The sequence below is a fragment of the Parasteatoda tepidariorum genome, chromosome 6, assembly GCF_043381705.1.
Source record: "Parasteatoda tepidariorum isolate YZ-2023 chromosome 6, CAS_Ptep_4.0, whole genome shotgun sequence".
NCBI classification, from domain to species: Eukaryota; Metazoa; Arthropoda; class Arachnida; order Araneae; family Theridiidae; genus Parasteatoda; species Parasteatoda tepidariorum.
The window spans coordinates 62,982,315-63,003,048 of record NC_092209.1 but is presented as its reverse complement, the minus strand read 5'-3'; the positions used below and the strand labels follow the sequence as shown (position 1 = coordinate 63,003,048).

The 20,734-nt window shown below is 29.2% G+C and overlaps 1 protein-coding gene across 2 annotated transcripts in view; it reads right to left on the bottom strand.

Moving 5' to 3' along the window:
* LOC107444278 (uro-adherence factor A-like) overlaps positions 1–20,734 on the bottom strand; it is a 706,709-nt gene that overhangs the window by 89,555 nt on the left and 596,420 nt on the right. For both annotated transcript variants that reach the window (XM_071182438.1, XM_071182439.1), the window contains 2 exons: positions 10,713–11,228; positions 4,604–4,994 (listed from right to left, as the gene is read on the bottom strand). In XM_071182438.1, the coding sequence (XP_071038539.1) occupies positions 4,604–4,994; positions 10,713–11,228 (907 nt within the window). The remainder of the gene's footprint in view (positions 1–4,603; positions 4,995–10,712; positions 11,229–20,734) is intronic.

The window sequence follows — 20,734 nt, the reverse complement described above, 5'->3', positions numbered from 1 at the left end:
GGATACGACACCAACCAACCAACCATCAAGCAGGTTCGGATGCTTGATATATTTGATTTTCTTTAAATTTTCAGGATATATTTTTGATTTAGAGCTATTAGTTGCGTGCTTTTTTTTTATTTTTGCGAAGCAATTTATTTCTCGAAGTTTTGAAAATCGAAAATCCTCTAGAACAGTGGTTCCTGAACTTTTTTGTCTCGGACACTGCTTGAGATGTTTTTCGGTTTTGGGTAGACCCCCTGCTTACCTGATATTGATTTTTGTACATTCATCAACTTCAAATGTATTTTTGACAGCTGGTATAGTGCTACTCACTGTGAAAGATTTAAATTTCTAACTGTAGTGAAGTATAGTGTGAAAAACTTAAGAAAAAAAACGAATGTTAATTTTATGCATTTATTAATTGAATCCAAACTAATTTAATTACTAACTTAGTTTAACTAAAGTGTAAATGGAGTAAAATAGTGCATTATAAAACCCGTACTCCACTACTAATATTATAATTGCGGAAATTAGTTTGTATACAAAACCATCGTAGTGTATTGTCGGTCTGTTTATAACGTTTTCACGTAAAAACTAAGCAACAAATCTACGTGATCTTGTGCGCAGATAAAATTGGAGGTCTAGCTAGCTAAAAAGTTGACACAGGCTAAGCTACAATTTTCCGCGGAAAAATACTTTTTTGTTACAAAATAAAACCTTACACGTAGAGAAAATAAAAACATACGCAGGAGGATCTGCAGGCAACTGATAGTTTATAATAATTCAGTTTCTTATATCAAAAAATAATCCAGATAACTCAAATTTTAATAAAACTTTTACTTCATAGCTACTTTCATAAATTATGTAGAATGTAGATCATACATGTCTTTACATTATAAGATAGTATAATATGTAAGTAAATAGGTACTATCAGTGTATGTTGATTATTCCATTCATGAAATGCCAAAATTAAAAGTCACGACCTGCTTATATGAGATCCATTATCATTGGCCCCCATTTTCATTTCGTTACAGCATATGTTCATTTCATATACACCCAATTTTTTCCCCACTTGACATGAACCCCTTGCAGGTTGGCGTTGACCCCTGGTGGTCGATATAGATCACTTTGGGAATCACTGCTCTAGAACTTTGAGATAGTATATAACCACAAAATATAATATAACCAATAAAATATAACCATAGTTCTAAATATTTATTTTGTGTCTGCAGCTCCAAAGGCTCCTTTTAAAGTTAATTTCATACTAATCTAATTTTGGGGAAGGCACCTAATGATTTCGGAAGTTGAGTAAAATTTTAATTTCTTTTTGCCTTAAGATCAATTTTAAGGTCATGCAATACCACGCATATGTTTATTTTTCAGGTACTACTTATTAGTATGTATTTTCAGAAATATATATCTATCTTTGATTTTAAACTGTTGGTACTAGTAGGTTTTGATAATCAAAGCCCAATATAGCTTTCTTTCAAAGACAATTGAATGATCTTCGATACGAAGGTCCATTAAAAGTATTTATGTTTTTATAGTTAGTTAAATATGTTATAGTTAGTGAATATAGTATTATAGTTAGTGAATGCAGCAGGATATAAAATAACGGAGAGTGTCGTGATTAACTTGCTTCACAAAAAGTACAGCAATTTGAAAATTGATGAATTTCTCTCAAAACTTTAGAAGATCTGCAGCTTTTAACACCTAAATTAGATTTTTTTCCTTAAAAAAAACCAAGAGTTCATAGTTTTACATGATGAACGTCTCCTTAAAATATCCACAAAATCAAAAATGTCAAGTATTCAAGTTTTCCCGACTCTTGAAAAACTGGCTCCTAATTTAAATGTTATAAAATTTCAAATCTCTTTAGTAAGTTATGCTAAAATTCATATGAGCTGTAGATATCATTGATAAAACGGAGATAGACATGGCTTAAGGCTTAAACTCTGGATAAAAAAAACTGTTTAGAACTGATGGAAAACTTGACTTTGGGGTTTTGTTTATCAAAAGAAATTAGTTTATAAAATCAACTTTCTTTCCATTTAACATCTTTTATTAATTTTGAAACTTCGATGCAAATATTACCCATGTGTAAGTCGAATAAAAGAAAAAAAACGTATATATTTAAAACTTGCTAAACCTTGAATGGCAGTTCATTGGAAATTTTGCTTCTCAGAGTCCCTTTTGGTTTTCGCTTCTCAGTAAGCTGTAAGCTTGTACCTCTTCTCAAGGGATTGTTGTGGATTATGTGAGGGCTTTAAATGACAGTACTTTTTTTTATTTTTATTCTTTGAGTATCATAATGAGCTTTCGTGAAAAATGTGTTTTTGCCTTAGCTATGATAACATCCCGATGTTGATCACTACAAGATAAAATATAACATTCTTTCTCATTAAACTGTAATCTTATTTAGTATTTTCTTCGCATGTGATGGATAATGGTTAGTCTTTTAGTGAATCCGACTTGAGCTGGTCATAATAAACAAATATGATAATGTTTGACAAGTGGATTTTCTGCGCTTAAAGGTATTTTAAACAAGCTTTTTCTGTAATTTTGTGAAACTTACTTTTATTTTCTATTTAAGTGATATTTGACACTATTTTGCGGTTAATATATATCATTTGTGTGAAATGATAAGTAAGTTTATAAAATAAGTTGAAATGAAAGTCAATTTTTAAATGTTTTGTTCCCCAATGGTTTTTATCGAGTGGAACAACTTGACTCTACTTAAAAATAAGTCCGGTACGGGGGCTACTTTCTTTGCGCAGCAGAATCACTGTACCTGTAATATCAAAAAGTGTTCCTTTTAAGGAATATTTTATAAAAATTGGCAACATACACAAGCTTGAAGCTTTCAAATATTTTTTTTAATAAAAATTATACTCTCTCCATTCATTAAACGAGATTTTCTTTTTTAAAATATTGATTAGCACATATTTGCATGATGGTACACAAGGAATTTTTTTACAAAGTGCCATAAAAGCATCACAATTTTGTTAATAATTTTTTTTAAAAATTAGTGTAATTTGGAAAGGTTAATGCTGGGGGGAGTGGGGTAAGACTGGATGTTCGGGTAATATCAGGTTCCCCGATTGTGCTGAAATTAGTTCAGTTTTCTAGCTGACAAACTTTGAATTTCAATTTACTAGTCAAGAAGAAGGACATACCATGTTGGCGTGTTGATTAATTCACGGCATCTGTGTAGATAAGTTAGCTTTGCTATATCAACTCTCTTGTGTTTAAGCTATTCATCTTTTTTTTTTTTCATTAGAGTTATGAAAATTATTTTAAGTCCAGATTATTATACGTTTACTAAAGATTCATATTCTAACGAATAATAATGATTTTTTCCTATAGTAGCACTGTTCTGTCTCGTTTCGATACGTGGTTTTAATCCGAGAGCAGAAGTTGCTCTCGGGGTAAGACCGCGTACCCTTTTGTTATAATGTCTATTCTGGCGAATGAGGCGGATTCTCTAACTGTTTCAATTTGAATGTTCATGTTTGCCTCATAAGTAAGGTGATATCAGAAGCAAGGAAGGATGTTTAACGGTTCTATTATGTAACACGTTCTGCTTTGGGTGTGTTTGAGAAAGAGAAAACCTCTTCCCATGCTTCAGAACCGGTTTTTGTTTATTATTTAGAGGAAAGAGATGAGGCCTTATGAGGAAAACAGTTACGTTTTGGTTATAAGCTCGATCAACAGATAGCATAGCTATGAAAAAAAAATGAAAATTTGACTCATTGTCCATTTCTTCCTCCCATTTAAATTGGTCCCAACTTGCGCAAGTTTTATTCAGTACGTGATTGCTTAGCACTTATGAAATGTGGCTATTGCTTAGCTGCAGAAAGAAGTTACTTGTTAAGGGCGCCAGCTCTAGGATTTCGTCTATACTCTTTTTAAACATTAAAAAAATACAAAATTATATTTATTATAAATGAATCAACAGCGTTTTTACGCCAAATAAAGTTTAAAAAACCCACAAAGCTACAATTTTAAACTATTTGTACCACCTTATCGCAAAGAATAATCAGTGTAAAAGTATAGACAAACAACTTGAAACATCGAAAATTATTTTTGTTTCAATTACATAAATTTGACGAGAATGAAATTTAGCGATTATCAAAATCAATGAATATGTAATTTTAAATTTTTAAAATGTTTATGATTCTAGATGCTGCAGTGTTGGAGAAACTAGACATTACGTGCATTGCACAGATATTGAAAACGTTATATTTACCAACATTGTACATATATCTGTGCATTACACAAATATTAAAAAATTCGTTCGCAAACGATTTTCATTTTCAAGAAACTGTGGCTTCTCTCCTCACTGACGTCTTGCGCTTATTTCAAAATGAATATAGAGGGCGCTAGCTACATATAGTGTAAACTTGACCCAACTAACAGGAATAACTGTAGTATACTCACAGAAGTTATAAAAATTAAATTATTATTTCTAAAACAGAACAACTTTATTTCATGTGGTTACTGAGCTTTCAATGTCTTTAAGGCATGGAAGCATTGAGTTTTTAAATGAATTAAGGCCCCATTATCTAAAGTATCGATCTATTTTTATTTAATGAGAATCTAGTATAATGCTTTTGCTCACCTCCACTGGAGTCGTACTGCCTGCTGGTTGACAATGCAGAACTGGATCTGTCACTAAACTCTAGAGGTGGCCTTGTTGTCACAAAACCATCCAGCAAGCGCTCTTGAGATCTATTTCTTCGCGGAGGTGGAGAAAAAGATCTTCGCTGTGAATTTAGTGGTGTTGAAGTGGCTGCTGGACCACCCCTGTAATCGCTCCCCACATCCTCAAGACCTCCTGCCACTGTGTTGCTGCGCACCAGATTACCGTTGTCAAAACTGACGTGCTTTTGTCTTCGATCATCCAAGGAAATGTCAGGTGTTTTGGCTGCTCGACCGGTGTCGGATACTTCTCGTCGACGCGTTGTTTCAGCATCGTTCAGTTCGTCAACGCTTCGGCTTGGTTGGAATCTCTGAAATGGATTAGAACTTTGTGGCTTTAATTCGAATAAAATATACTTAATTATACTCTGTTGAAAGTTAAAAAGGAACTCCTATCCTTATGGAGAGAACATGTTAGCATCTTAGTGTACGCAAAATGGATTCAAGCTTCCAGCGTACATCAACAACGTATACAAACGTATATCTTAATATGAATTGATAAAAATGATATCTAAAAATCGTAGCAAATATACGTTTCTTTGTTCGCCTTTAAGGAAACTGATGAATGAATAATAAGTATTGTTTCTTGCATACGATTTTCCCTTGCCGAGAAACAGAAGTAAAAAAAAAATCTTTATCCGGCATTTGATTTTTTAAGGGCATGTCAGTCAGTATGGGTCAGCACCTGAGCTCATACCCTTCTTTCCAAGCTTACACACCACAGCCAGCGAATGGACTTTCTGCCATGACAGATTTAGGTAAAAGAACAAAAATTAAAAAACAAAATTATGGCAAATAAAAACAAAATATACAGTATTTAAACTATGTATTTGGTAATTTTTCCGTTCATATGGCAACGGTTTACCTTAAATTCTGGCTTTCAAAACCATCGCACATTTAGTAAAAAAAAAAAAAAAAAAAAAACAAAAATGAGAANTTAAAAAAAAAAAATACAAAACTGAAAATTAATTTAAACGAACAAATGATTTTAATGCGATGCTCTAAGGTATCATGATAAAATTACCGAATTTTAAAATTTTTTTTCAAATTTTATCACACATTTATAGTATAATATTAGTTCCTATGCTATATGTAATATTCCAGTAAAAGTCATAATGCGAAACTGATTACTTTAAAATTTCCATTGCTCCACAAATGTAAAGTAATTTAATCCTATGTTGATCTAAATAGTGTATTTAACAGACAAACCTTCTCGTTAAATAGTTGTATATTCAATTGACAAATACTGCTAACGGATTTTTTGAAAAATTTGAATCTAGAGGTTTATTTTTTATGTTGAAAAACCTTCAATTATTAGAATTTCTAGATATCAGCTATCTAATTTTTATAGAGCTTCATAACGACCAGTCAGTACAAGTAAGGTAGTATCTAGAATAAGTACGCAGTAACTAAAATAATTAAATACAATTCTCAATCTGTTGTAGAATCTTCAACTTAAATAAAATAAAGAATTAAATTTTTTTTGAAAAAATTAATATTTTCATTTTAAAATATTTCGAAACATAATTGGACAAAATAATATTGACCTTACATATTGCAACAGAATCCGTAAAATTTGAACGAAAACAAACCATTTCACTATTGTGAAAAATTCTTACAGGATTAGGGCATATTGCTAAGAGCGCAATTTTGATTTAGTAACTAAAAAAAACTGCAATTGAATTAATTTATTAAACTAATTCAATTAATTTATTTTAAAATAAAAATCTAACTATGCAATCAAAATTTATAAGCCATAGAATTATTTAACTTTTAAAAAAATGTTTTTTAAGAGAACAATGCGATCCTTTAAACTTTACTTATTTGAGCTTGATTCTATGCTCTTTTAGGAAAATGGTTTAGAACTCTCAGCTAATTAGAATTTTAAAATTAAAACTATCATCGCTAATTAAGTAACAGAATGGGGCAAGCACTCAACCTTAATCCATCAATTTGCGTTAAATACTCTAAGTTAATTTATGAAAATGAGGTTTAGTAGTGATGGTGAGGTTTCCTTATTTTTTTAAACGTAATACTAGAAAAAAAATCAGTATAGAATTACAAATTGCCTGTGTTGTATGAATTTCTTAACACTCATTAGGGAATTCATTTGAAACTATTCATTCTAACAACCAAAATTTTCCAGTTCTTGGCTTTTGTTTTCTGTTAATGCGATGCATTTTTAAGTATCTCATTAGAAGAATGTTAACTGTTTAAATATTTATTCAGAATTATCAATTTAAATATATTCACTTTTAGAACCGTTTAAAATTGAAACTTTAAGAAACTCTTAGAATGAATTATTCTGGAAAGCGTTGTTTCTGATTGTTAAAAGCATGAATTTCTTTATAACAATCTTAATTTATCTTAAAATTTAGTAATTATTTCAAAATTAAAAGCTTTTACAGAAACAGTTATTATAAACAAAATTAACTTAAAAGTTCCTTTTAAATGGTAAAAGTTAATGAACTGTAAATTCGAAAGTTTTTAAATAGCATACATGTTACCAAAATTAATTACGTGCAACCAACAAATCTATTAACATCATTTTCAACTTGGTTGGCTTTTATTTTCAGTTAATTTACTTAAATTACTTTTCAGGCTCAGTAATTAACAACTCTGAAACTAAACACAATTTTTCCGAGTATCTATGAAGCAGAACAGACTGTTACAAATTATGTAAAATAAATAAAAGTTTCATTACTTAAGAAGAATTTACTTTTTTATTCATTATAATTAAACAATTTTCTTCCTTATGCTGAGGAAACAAATAGCATCAGCATTTCCAGAATACAAGTACGAGTTATAATTTAACAGGGTATATTTTTATTTGTAAAATCTAATTTTGGAAATACTCATTTTTAATTAACGCTTTAATTTCTAATCCAAAACGATAAATAACGATGTTAAGTTTATCTGTTAAAAAACTTTTTATGACGAAGTAAATTATTTAAAATGCCTTTTAATACACTGCTGCAATTTAAACCGGTATAAATTATAGAATTGAGTCTGCAAATAACTTGATCTATTATCAAGATCTGATCTGGTAGGTTTCATAGCATTGGAGATTAATTTAGAACAAGCCCTCGCATAATGCCGCCAATCCAACGTTAATTTAATCCACTGCAAACACTACCATTCCAGTTTGAGTGTTTTGTCAACTACGATAGACTTAACACATCTTGAAAATATTAGTAACACAATTTGATAGTTATTGTAGTTTGAATTCTTACACTTACTTTAAACAACGAATAGTGAAAGACTCCAAAAATTAGGACACTTTGGACGCTTAAATATTACCGTACACATTATAAATTTAAAAAAAAAATGTATCTGGGAAACAATTACCTTGAAAATAATTACATAATTTTAAATAATAGTGGGCTGCGCCCCCTGCTCGCTAACGCTCGAGAAATAACGCCCCGAAAATTGCTACGCAATTTTATATGGTTTGCTTCGCAAACCAAGCTCGCAACGCTCGCTACTAACTTAGGTACATTGCAAATGCACAAAATTCTATGAATTCAAATTAATAATTCAAATCCATATAATTATTTTTTTAAAAAAAATTACATCTTTCGAGTAAATACTAAGTCATTAAAATAAATTTAAATTCAAATAAATGACATCTAATACGTTAAACCTATTAGAAATGTGCTATAGTATAAAATCTTAAGATAAAATTTCTAAAACTGATATCTCTTTAAAAAGGTTAAAATTTTGGCTATAATTAAGTCTATTAAGAATTGAAATAAGTAATTTGCAATGGAAAAGCCTGCATAAGCAAATAAATTCTAGTAAAACAAGTAAATTCGTGATATAAATCAAAAATCGTCAAATAAATTCGTAATATATAAATTCTTGAAAAAAAGTGCTTTCGACAAAATGCTAAAATAGAGACCTATCGACAAAGACTACCTTTGTCGGAGCCTAGCTTATGCCTAGGCCCTAGCTTATGCGGGAGCCTAGCTTATGCTCTCCCTGGTTATTTCAGTTTCCGTTTTTAAAAGCGCTATATGTTGAGCCATCTCAGCTAGATATGGCATGTGACATTTTTAGCGGCAATCATTGGTCGATTTTCTAGCGTTGCCATTCGGGTAGTTGTAATGAGGCTCTTTTTGTCGCCGTGTAAGAGAAATATCTATATAGATATTATTAGAAAAAACTCTGAATTCTCTCACTTTTGGAAATTCAACAAATCTTGAGGTGTAGTTTATTATTTTTTGTATTCAATTTCGTCACAAAATCACGTGAACTTACAAATATTTGACGAATATCTACTACCACATTCACTTGTCACTTATGTGCCCTTCGGGAGTTAATGCTGTTTCTTGCTTGTTCGGTTTATGGTGATTGTCAAATAAGATATCAAAATTTACATTACTCTCAAGATTTATGTAAAAAAATGAATGAAAAAAATAACAATTATTTTAACTTTAAATATTAACAATTATTTATATTATAATGAACTATTTATTTATGAAAAAAATGATCAATAATATAATACGAAAACTTTTGCAATGATTATCCTCTGATAAAATTTTTTTACACTGTATGATGGTATAGTGCATATTTTAGTGCATTCTCTTAACAAATAGGTTTTCTGAGTTCGATTCCTGATGATACCAGAATACTCATTCGTTCTTTTTTATTTCATGTCTTACTTTTTAAATGAATTGGAACTCATAGGTTTAATTTAGCTTTTGATGAAATTCACATCATCGAATAAGAAGATAGTTATATTTACAGCTGGACGAAATGTTCAAGGTCAGTGTTTCCCACATGAAAAAAAAAAACTGGTAAAACTGTACTGTGTATTCTTAACCTTTCTGATGAAAAATCAATAATTCTGGTCAATAAAACCAAAATATACGGTGCCTAAACCATTCAATCTGTAATGTTTCCGCAACGGCTTAGCGGAAATTTCGGTTTTCAGAATTATAGCTCTTATAGCCCCACATTTAGTAAAAAATACAAAATTGAAAAGTAATTGTAACCAAATAAATGGATTTTATGACCTGCTCTAATGTATCATGATAAAATTACCAAATTTTACCACATTTACCAAATTTTATCAAATATTAGAAAATCATAATCTATTGCTAATATTACCAAAATCATTACCAAAAGGCTTGCGTTAAAACTACTGAGATTTTTAGCTTTCTCATACAGCCAGAAAGGCGGTAAATGTTACCATATTTTAGTAGTTTAAGACATACTTTCTTTCTCAGTGAAAGAAATGGTTTCGTTGAAACAAAGAAATTCTGTGTCCATTTTTCACTGTGCTCTTAAACTGCAAAAATACTCCCGATGATTCTAATTTTAAGAGTTACTGTAAGAACATGTCAAGTGCCATTAATATGAATTTGAGAAAATTAATCGCAAATTGTATAAAGTTTAGGGTGAGTAGTGTGTTTGGAGGAAAAATGATTAAAATGTAAGCAATAAGACATATTTATACATTGTTCTGTTATCTAGAAGAAATTTTAAGAACTTGTTAAGAGGTTAAGAGCTTCTGTGGAACCATTATAAGACTTACAAGAAGTAACTCTTGTAATGAAGAATAAATGTTATCAAAATGTTATTCAACGCTTTTAATTTAATCATGATACCTTGAATAGTTAATTATTAAAATATCACCAATTAAAATAATATAGTTTATAATTTCATAGTTTTTAGCCTTTGTAAAAATATAATAATGTGGGAAAAAATAAAATTGAATAAAAACACCAAAAGCAAGAAATGGGAAAAAATAGAAGCATTTTTCAAAGATGATATTTTGTAAAAATATGGCTAATCACTTCAACGGTCCTAGCCCGGTATATAGACTCATTAAATAGTTGTTTACAAACCTGTAGTTTCTCTTAAAATGTACCATTTAATAATTTTAACTGAATAAATAAAGATTCAATACGAAACATGTTCTAGCACTAAAAATGTTAATGTCATTAATATGCCACTTAACATTTTACATTTGAGCATTGTAACCCGTATAAAAAAGAAAAAAATCGCTTTAAATGAATACTTACGTCATTTCGACTTCTAGCAGATATATTCAGTTGCGACGGCCGACGAATATTTCGGGCTATAAACTCCCTCTCACTCTCATTATAGCTCTGCTGACTTCCAAAACTGGCAGAACTTTCTAGCTTTCTTCTACCTCTAATGGATCCTTGACAAACCAGTGACCCATCTGAATCTCTTGATCTGTTTGGGTCGCAATAAAAGGTTTTGGGACGCTTTCTGAAGCCCGAAAGGATGTATTCTTCATCGTCTGTACTACAGATGTCATCTTTGGATCTAGTCTCATCCGTTTCGCATGTCCGGTCAGTGTCGTAAGGGGATGGACTGATGACTTCTACAGGCGGGGCGTAGATGTTTTCATCGCTGCTAGATCTTCTGTTCTGATGGTGGGATTTGTGGTGTTTCTTTTTGTGAATACAGGAAAAGAGTAGAGAGGAGTTTTTGGTGCAAGGTGAACTGTCTTGAGGATTGGGGAAGCAACCTAGGAATTTCAGGGAACGAGCGTTTTCAAGGACCTCTACCTAAAAATAATTTTAAACGATTTATATATTTAAAATTAAATTTTAAATATGTTGTTAAGAATTGGCAACATAATGACATCCATAAACGGTATAATGTACACTGTCAGAATTTTCATTCTAAAATTATAGTTAAAAAAAAAAAAAAAAACAAGCAACACTCCGCCTATCCAATTAGCCGTAAAGTTTACGGTAAAGAAACTTTTTCACCTTTGCGGTTTTTAAACCGTTTACGACTAATATGGTTAAAATACTATGAATAGTGAACTATACGGTTGTTAACCATTTACAACTAGCATGGTTTCAAAACCATAAAAAAGAAATTTAATTTGACGTTGTAGCTAAGATTTTCATTAGGCAATGGACATTGGAGTTAGGTTGTGGTTGAGTTGTGTTTTATCAAATGAACCACTGAACGCGATCTTATTAACCTTTTTGCTTGTTTCCCCTATCGTACGAGATGGAAAATGCTAGACTTTTTTATGTTAAGTGGGTTTATGGTGCTGCCTAATATGCGTGAATTAGAGTATCGTATTCTAATAGTACAAGTTCACAAATTGAGGATTGCAAGATACCCAATTCTCGTCGTGTGTTGAAGAGAATTGGAAAAATGTGGAGTCAACGTTGGTATTCGTACCCCCGTTCTTTAGGCCTCGAGATTGATAGATTAGCCCTTTCCGCTATAATATGAACCCCATTGCAAGGAACTAAATGACTTCATTACGTGGAACTAGTTTGTGCGATAAAATTCTGCTTGTTTAACCGTATTGTGAAAGCAGTTAATAAACGGCTTTCTTGTAGTTAAGAATTTGAAAACGACTTTAACTGTTTTTTGGGATATGGTAAAGTAGCAATGATATAATGGTTATTTAACCCTTTTTTAGAGAAATTTCTAACCCCTAATTCCCTTTAACTGCTAAGGAATTTTCAGTAGTTCGAATTGTAGCAAAAGTAATGTAATAATAATCTAATAAATTAGAATTAAGAGAAATGTATACATAAATTAAACATAAATTAAACATAAATTAATAAATGTATACATTTGTAAACTTTCTGCCATCGAATATTTATATTAAGCATGGTTACAGCTTATAGTTGAGCATGAAAGTTATTTTTTAATTTTAATATTGTTGAATTTCAGCAAATTGTAATTTTATGTCTAGAAAAATTGCTTTATTAGTGCAAAGTTAAATAAATTATAAATTTAAATTCGCAACTTCTTACTTTATTTGCGTTACTATTCAGCCGCTAGTAAATTTTAGGCTATTATCAATAAAATTTATCCATTGCGGGATTTCATTAAATTAAATCAAACAAATAACTAAATGTTATTTTTATTTAAATGTGTTTTAAGTATTTGTCCTACAAATATCAATGTTACTCCTATCTGAGAAACAGTGTTTAGTCTTGCGCACTGAAAGGCAATTTTAATTTCCCTAAAGTTAGCTACATAATTAATCGTCACAGTTGTATTCTCCGATGAAAGTAGTATATTTATAAAAAATTCTCACGAAACTACTTTTCGGAAATTAAACCTAAATTTACAATATTTAAAATAGCTTATTTGATAATTCTTCCGATCGTTATGGTAGTGCTCTATTCTGTTAAAAGTTTTGGATCTAATTACGGTATAGAGCACCGGCACTTTGGGTTCATTATCCGTGAATATTATACCATAATATTATACCATAATTATTACCATAATATTATACCATTCTTATAATAAAATATTATACCATAATTATTACAGTAATATTTATTTAATCAGAGTAATTCATTGATTTAACGATAATCATTGCTGTAAAAGTTTTGGTCTATATACCCGATTTTTTTGTTTTGTAGCATGCGTCGGTAAAAATGGATATTACCACAATTTGATCTGGAATTTTTGACAATGTATCGAAAATTCTTGTTTTCAAAATTATAGTTCTTATTACCCCACATTTAATACAAATGCAGTGCTGGAAAGTAAATTTAACATTTTTAAAGACTGATGTTTTTATTACTTTTTTCAACGATTCTGTACAAAAACAAACCTTCTCGTAAAACAATCTGCTCTTTGGATGTAACGACATTCAATGTTACTTTTAATAGAGTGTTTAATCTTGCGTACAACAAGTGAGCTTAAAGATATGAGGTTTCTATAGTTTTAGCGCTTGAACTTTCGGATGTAGGACGAAATTGGGGTAAATTGAAATTATGAAATGGTGCAGTTAAAAAGAAAATTTCATTTTTAAGTGTAGCATTAAGCTGTATAATCTTAGGNGGTGCAAGGCGAACTGTCTTGAGGATTGGGGAAGCAACCTAGGAATTTCAGGGAACGAGCGTTTTCAAGGACCTCTACCTAAAAATAATTTTAAACGATTTATATATTTAAAATTAAATTTTAAATATGTAGTTAAGAATTGACAACATAATGAGATCCATAAACGGTATAATGTACACTGTCAGAATTTTCATTCCAAAATTATAGTAAAAAAAAAACAGGCAACACTCAGTCCATCCAATTAACCGTAAAGTTTACGGTAAAGAAAATTTTTTACCATTGCGGTTTAAAACCGTTTACGACTAATATGGTTAAAAAACTATGAATAGTAAACTATAAGGTTGTTAACCATTTACAAACTAGTATGGTTTAGGAACCGTAAAAAAGAAATTTAATTTGATATTGGTGCTAAGATTTTCGTTACTCAATAGGCATTGGAGTTAGGTTGTGGTTGAGTTGCGTTTTATCAAATGAACCATCAAACGTGATTTTATTAACCTTTCTGGTTGTTTCCCCTATTGTAAGAGATGGGAAATGCTGGACTTTTTTTATGTTAAGTGGGTTTATGGTGCTGCCTAATATGTGTGAATTAGAGTATCGTATTCTAATAGTACAAGTTTACAAATTGAGGATTGCAAGATACCCAATTGTCGTCGTGCGTTGAAGAGATTTGGAAAAATGTGGAGTCAATGCTGGTATTCGTACCCCTGTTCTGTAGGTCACGAGATTGATAGATTAGCCCTCTCCGCTATAATATGAACCCCATTGCAAGGAACTAAATGACTTCATTACGTGGAACTAGTTTGTGCGATGAAATTCTGCTTGTTTAACCGCATTGTAAAAGCAGTTAATAAACTGTTTTTCTCGCAGTTAACAATTTGCAAACGACTTTAACTCTTTTTTTTGGAATATGGTGAAATAACAATGAAATAATGGTTATTTAACCATTTTTTTAGAGAAATTTCTAACCCCAAATTCCCTCTAACTGCTAAGGAATTTTCAGTAGTTCTAATTGCAGCAAAATTAATGTAATAATAATAATTTAATAAATTAGAATTGAGAGAAATATATAAATCAATCAAACACACTATATATAAATTAATTAAACGCGCACTTTAAAAGTCAAAAAGAGAAATTGTATTATGCTCTATATTCTGGATAAAGGTTTTATAGGAATTCTTATTTGTTTCAAAGTTATCAGCTTTAGTTTTCTGGAAGTGATAAATATATTTACAAAACTTAAATGTTGGAAGGTATGCTAATATTTTAGAGTAAACTTTCCTTAAACACAATATAAACTTTTAATATTCTCTATATACTAAATTATAATATTTAACTTTTCATTGCGCTAAAACAAAATAGTTTAGTGAGTAAAAGTATTTGTTGTTTTGAATAAATTTTACATTGATAACATTGATAAATACAGTTTTAAAAGGCATCGAAGAACAAACAATGAAATAAGTTTAAGGCATAATATTAGTAAATATATTTTCAAAATAATTTGTAAGCTTTTTGCCATCGAATATTTATAATAAGCATGGTTACAGCTTATAGTTGAGCATGGAAGTTATTTTTTAATTTTAATATTGTTGAATTTCGGCAAATTGTAATTTTATGTCTAGAAAAATTGTTTTATTAGTGCAAAGTTAAATAAATTATAAATTTAAACTCGCCACTTCTTACTTTATTTGCGTTACAATTCAGCCGCTAGTATATTTAAGGTTATAGTCAATAAAATTTATGCATTGCGGGTTTCATTAAATTAAATCAAACAAATAACTAAATGTTATTTTTATTTAAATGTGTTTTAAGTATTTGTCCTACAAATATCAATGTTATTCCTACCTGAAAAACAGTGTTTAGTCTTACGCACTAACAGGCAATTTTAATTTCTTTAAAGTTATTACATAATTAATCTTCACTGTTGTATTCTCCGATGAAAGTAGTAGATTTATGAAAAATTCTTGCAAAACCTCTTTACGGAAATTGAACTTGAATTTACAATATTTAAAATAGTTTATTTGATAATTCTTCCGATCAATATGGTAGTGCTCTATTCTGTTAAAATTTTTGGATCTAATTACGGTATAAAGCACCGGCACTTTGGGTTCTTTATCCGTGATATCCATTCTTATAGTAAAATATTATACCATAATTTTTACAGTCATATTTATTTAATCAGAGTAATTCAGTGATTTTACGATAATCATTGCTGTAAAAGTTTTGGTCTATATACCCGATTTTTTTGTTTTGTAGCATGTGTCGGTAAAAATGGATTTTACCACAATTTGATCTGGAATTTTTGACAATGTATCGAAAATTCTTGTTTTCAAAATTATAGTTCTTATTACACCACATTTAATAAAAATACAACACTGGAAAGTAAATTTAACATTTTTAAAGACTGATATCTTTATTACTTTCTTCAACGATTCTGCACAAAAACACATCTTCTCGTAAAACAATCTGCGTTTTGGATGTAACGACATTCAATGTTACTCTTAATAGAGTATTTAATCTTGCGCACAAACGGGTGAGCTTAAACATATAAAGTTTCTATGCTTTTAGCTTGTGAACTTTCGGATATATATATATATATATATATATATATATCGTCACTGATTTCAAATATCTGCAATCTGTTTACTTCCTTAAGTTTGTGGTGTATCTACCACTATTAATATTGAATACCAATTCACTAATATATAAGACATGCTAACTTGATACCGTCACGAGGTAACTTTTGATAGATGAAGGTTGACATAGTCTATTTATAATACTCTCATTGGTGACCTCCGGACGTGATAAGAACTTGTCAATATTGATGGATGATCCACATTACACAGTTAATTTGCTTAAAAATATACTGCTCAAAGAAAAAAAAGATCCGGTGAAGTAAATAAAGTCTCCCGGTNTTTTTCGAGATTTTTTATTTCAAATCATATTGGTAAAACATACCATGTTCACATGTGCCCCCTGTTCACATGTGCCCCCCTCTCCCCTACTCATTTTGGTTCTAGATTTTGACTCCTTTTTTTTGCTAAGAAAGTAAGTGCCTAATTTCTTTAAATAATCTTTGAATTTTAAGATCTAAATCAAGTTTGAATAAAATTCTTTTTACTATTTAAGAAAAAAAATGAAAATTAAAAAAAAATTTAAAATGGAAATTGAAAACAAATGGAATATAAAAAAAGATCTGAATAAAGTGTAAAGTTCATAAACAAATTTTGCCTTTTTAGCATCCCAAATTTCAACTGTGTAGTTGCATTCTGGTGGCCTGCAGAGCTTCCCGTAGGGTTTTTTTTACGTTAAGTTTAACAGTTAATCACCCCAGAATTTCGTTTTATTCAATTTTAACTTTTTATTATACTCCCCGATTTTGTTCTACAATCCATCGAAGTTTTATAGTTCGTGTGCAGAAAGTCAAATTGCAACGTTAGGTAGAATGACCAAAACAGTGGCAGCTGTGAATATAGAGAGAATTATGTAATTTTATTTATGCTCAGATTATTTTATTGATTGAAAAATAGAAATAATTATTTGCAAAAAATTTTACTCTTAGTATTTTAAATCACATACAAATTTTAATTAAAAATTGATATGTCTTATTAATCTGAAAATAACGATCTCTATTTTAAATTTGTTTTCTTAAAGTACAGCTTTAATTTCAGATTTGAAACATTTCATTTTTCAAAAATTAAATGTACTTTTTTTAGAAAATTTTTGATCCTTTAGACACGGCTTTACTTCTTTTTAGACTTTCCCATGTTGTTAGAAAATAACCGTTCGAAAACTATAATCTAAAAAAACCAGCTCAAATTTTAGCTTATTTTTTATTCCTTCGTCTCTTAAAAAAAGAAAATTGCGAATAAGTTTGAAGTAAATAAATTTTTGATCTTATCTTACTTACCGTTTAGAATAGTTTACAACCTAGTAATAAAGAAAATCCATTAAGGAAACTTTTGTTGTTTTATAATAAAGAACGTTTCTGGAACTAATAAAAAAAGATCTTTTGAATTAAAAATAAAACGATATATTTTTTTAAAATAAATTTTAGTTATTCAGTTCAGGTTGAAGTTAAAATAATCTAATTCTATGTTTCGATAAACTGTGAAATTTTATATTAAGCAGAAAAATAAAAATTATTTTCATGAAATAAATGTATTTAGACTTAATAACAGTTATTAGTTTTAACTAATTAAAAAGTAATGATAATTATGTACAGAAACTAGAAAAACAACTTTGCTGTTTATAACTATTAGTGCAGAACTAAAAATTAAAAGTTAATATCGTTTGGAATTTGTAACAAACATTTATAAAACTAAGCAATTTGTGAATTTACAGTTCACATTGTAATGTGCCGCCTCGAGTAACATATTTTTTTGAAACATTAAAAAATTATTATTTAAGTTAGAATAGTTAGTTATCGAGAACATCTGAATAAGTTTACAGTAATTTGTTGACAAATATAAATATATTTTAGGCAATTGTCTACCATTCATCTATTTTAAGATCCAATTGAAGATTTAAAAAAAATTAACTTATTTTAGATTGATTAATATGGATATTAAAGCAAAGCAAACTTATTTAGAAATTGTTTTCTAAGAAGTAAAGTTAAATAAGAATTAGGAAAGAAGTTAAGCCGGAATTTAAGTCAAAATAGTTAGTTATCGGGAACCACTGAATAAGTTTTCAGTAATTTGTTAACAAATATAAATAAATTATAGACAATTGTCTACCATTCATCGATTTTAAAATGCCAATTGGAGATTTCAAAAAAATTTAACCTTTTTTAGATTTATTAATGTAGATATTAAAGCAAAGCAACCTTTATCTAGAAATTGTTTCGTAAGAAAAGTATTTAAATAGTATACATTAAGGCTTTGTTTTTAATATGTAAATTTTTAACTTATTGTTTACATAATACTTTTGGTAGTCGTTAAGATGATTAATTGGTTAAGCAAAGGGATTGTGAAACTGAATCAAAAGCGGCGTTATGTTTCAAAACTTATAACTTGCACGGATAATTTATGCAGTTTAAAGTTTCTTTTGAAACAATTAACTTTAAAAGTTTTGCTTCATCAATTTCTTCTTGAATTATTCATAACTGGTAAATTAATGTAGGCACTTTTAAGACCTGAATATAAATTAAGGCTAATGATTAACTGTGTTTCTTTTAATTAGTGGATCTTTGCTTTAAGTATAATAAAGTGAGTGATAAGTTTGAGATTAAGTAAACAACAAAAGTACTAAGAATAAGAGAAATTGTTCAGTAAATATGCAGAAAGTTTTCAATTTTTTAATATTTCTAAATTGGAGACAATTTTGACTTTTAATATTGTTAATAAACATAAAAAGGAAAAATATTAAAGATATAAAAAATATTTTGAGAATTTAAGAATAAAAAATTGAAGAGCATAAGGTTTTACAAAAGTTCCAAAATTTTTGGGCTACAATATTATAAATTTTGAAACGCGTTCAATGTTTTCGGAAAGTGGTTAAATTTTCCGAAAAATTTAAATTATGGTTAGATTGTGGAATAATATTATTATTGTTTAAATCTGCTGCAATACTAAGTAAAGTTTAATTGCGTTATTGTGCTTCTGAAACGCTTTTTACGTTCTATGTGAAATCATATTAATGCTGCAGCAAATTAGCACTACACTGAAGAAATTTTGGATCAAAGTTACTATATTTTTGTCATAAAATTGCCGATACTTCTTTCCTTAAAATCAGTTTTTACCATAAAATGTTAAGGAACAAAAATTCGAATCAAACGTAATTTTTACAGTAATAATTACCGTAAAATCACTGCATCAATCTAATGAAATAAATATTTCTGTAAAAATTACGGTATAATATTTTACGGATGATGTACTCAAAGTGCTGGTGCTTTATACCGTAATTTGATCTGGATTTACAAAGAAAGAAGATAAACAATTTTGTTTTTCAATACTAAACCGATTTTTTGAGAAGTTGATAAAAAGTTTTACATTTTATATATTTTTTCTTTTTTAAGGTTTATAGTAGATAAATAGAAGTCACCCAACTGGAACACTCTTTACCAATGGATTACCAATAGATTCAGAATTATTTTGAATTCTTTCTTTGTTATATAAATCGAATGCTAATAACTCAAATGGCATGAAACTTTTATGATTGTTATGCATGTCATTAAGTTCTCAGGGGATCAATTTCTCATACAAAAACAGTAACATATTGTACATGGTTACTTTAAAGTATCGCACATAAAAGTTTAACCATTTGCGAATTTAAATGAATGCACAGTAACACAAAGATTAGCTGAAATGTTTATTTTATTTTTAGTTGACAAAACTTTGGTGTTTAAAATGTAATCGTCTTTAATAAAGGGTATTTTTCCAGATTCATAGAATTAAAACTGGGACAATAAATGTTCATATTATCGTTTTTCTTGTTTAAATTCGAAATGACACTTTTTCAACACTGTTTTTATTTGTGCCTCTGGTTGGCGAACTGAGAGATGAAATTTTTTAATCTTTTCTCAGCGGAAAATTCGTGAAATCGAGGTGCGAGATAGCGAGGTTCGACTGTATTAATATCTTAATATTTTCGTGTATTTTAAATGGGTATTTGACAGTATTGTGCTTTTGGCTTGTTGTGAACGATATGCACAATCAATAGTACCATGGAATACAGAAGTCGTAAATGAGAATGCAACTGTAATAAACGAGTACACAAAAGAAATAGAACAACTCCTTGATACAGTGGTGCACTATGCATAAGAAAAATTTGATAGTATTGTTTATAGTTTTTATAGTAATGTAAATTTTTATAGTAAAATGGGTTACGTAAGAAATAAATTGGAACTTGATACTGAGTTAGTACAAAAGAAAAGTTGAAAAAGTGACTAATAAAAGCTGTGTAAACTATGTTTGATGGTAAAGATATAAACGAGGAATGGGCGATATTAGAAATTATATATCGTGATGCATCGTCAGTTTTGCATCACGATATAGCGATGTATCGCGATATAGTATTTTTGAATTTAATTTACTTGTAAGGCACAGAAAGTCAAATTTCTATAAAAGCTTCACACTCAGATTGATTTAAATCAATTTATAAATTTGAAGATATACATGTTTTGCTTAAGAAAGATTACAAATCTTACTTAAAATATTTATTGAAATGTTTCTTTAGAAACTCATAATACGCGTAAAACAAAGTGTTAAAAACTTTTTAAAGCGTTTTTTACAAATTAATA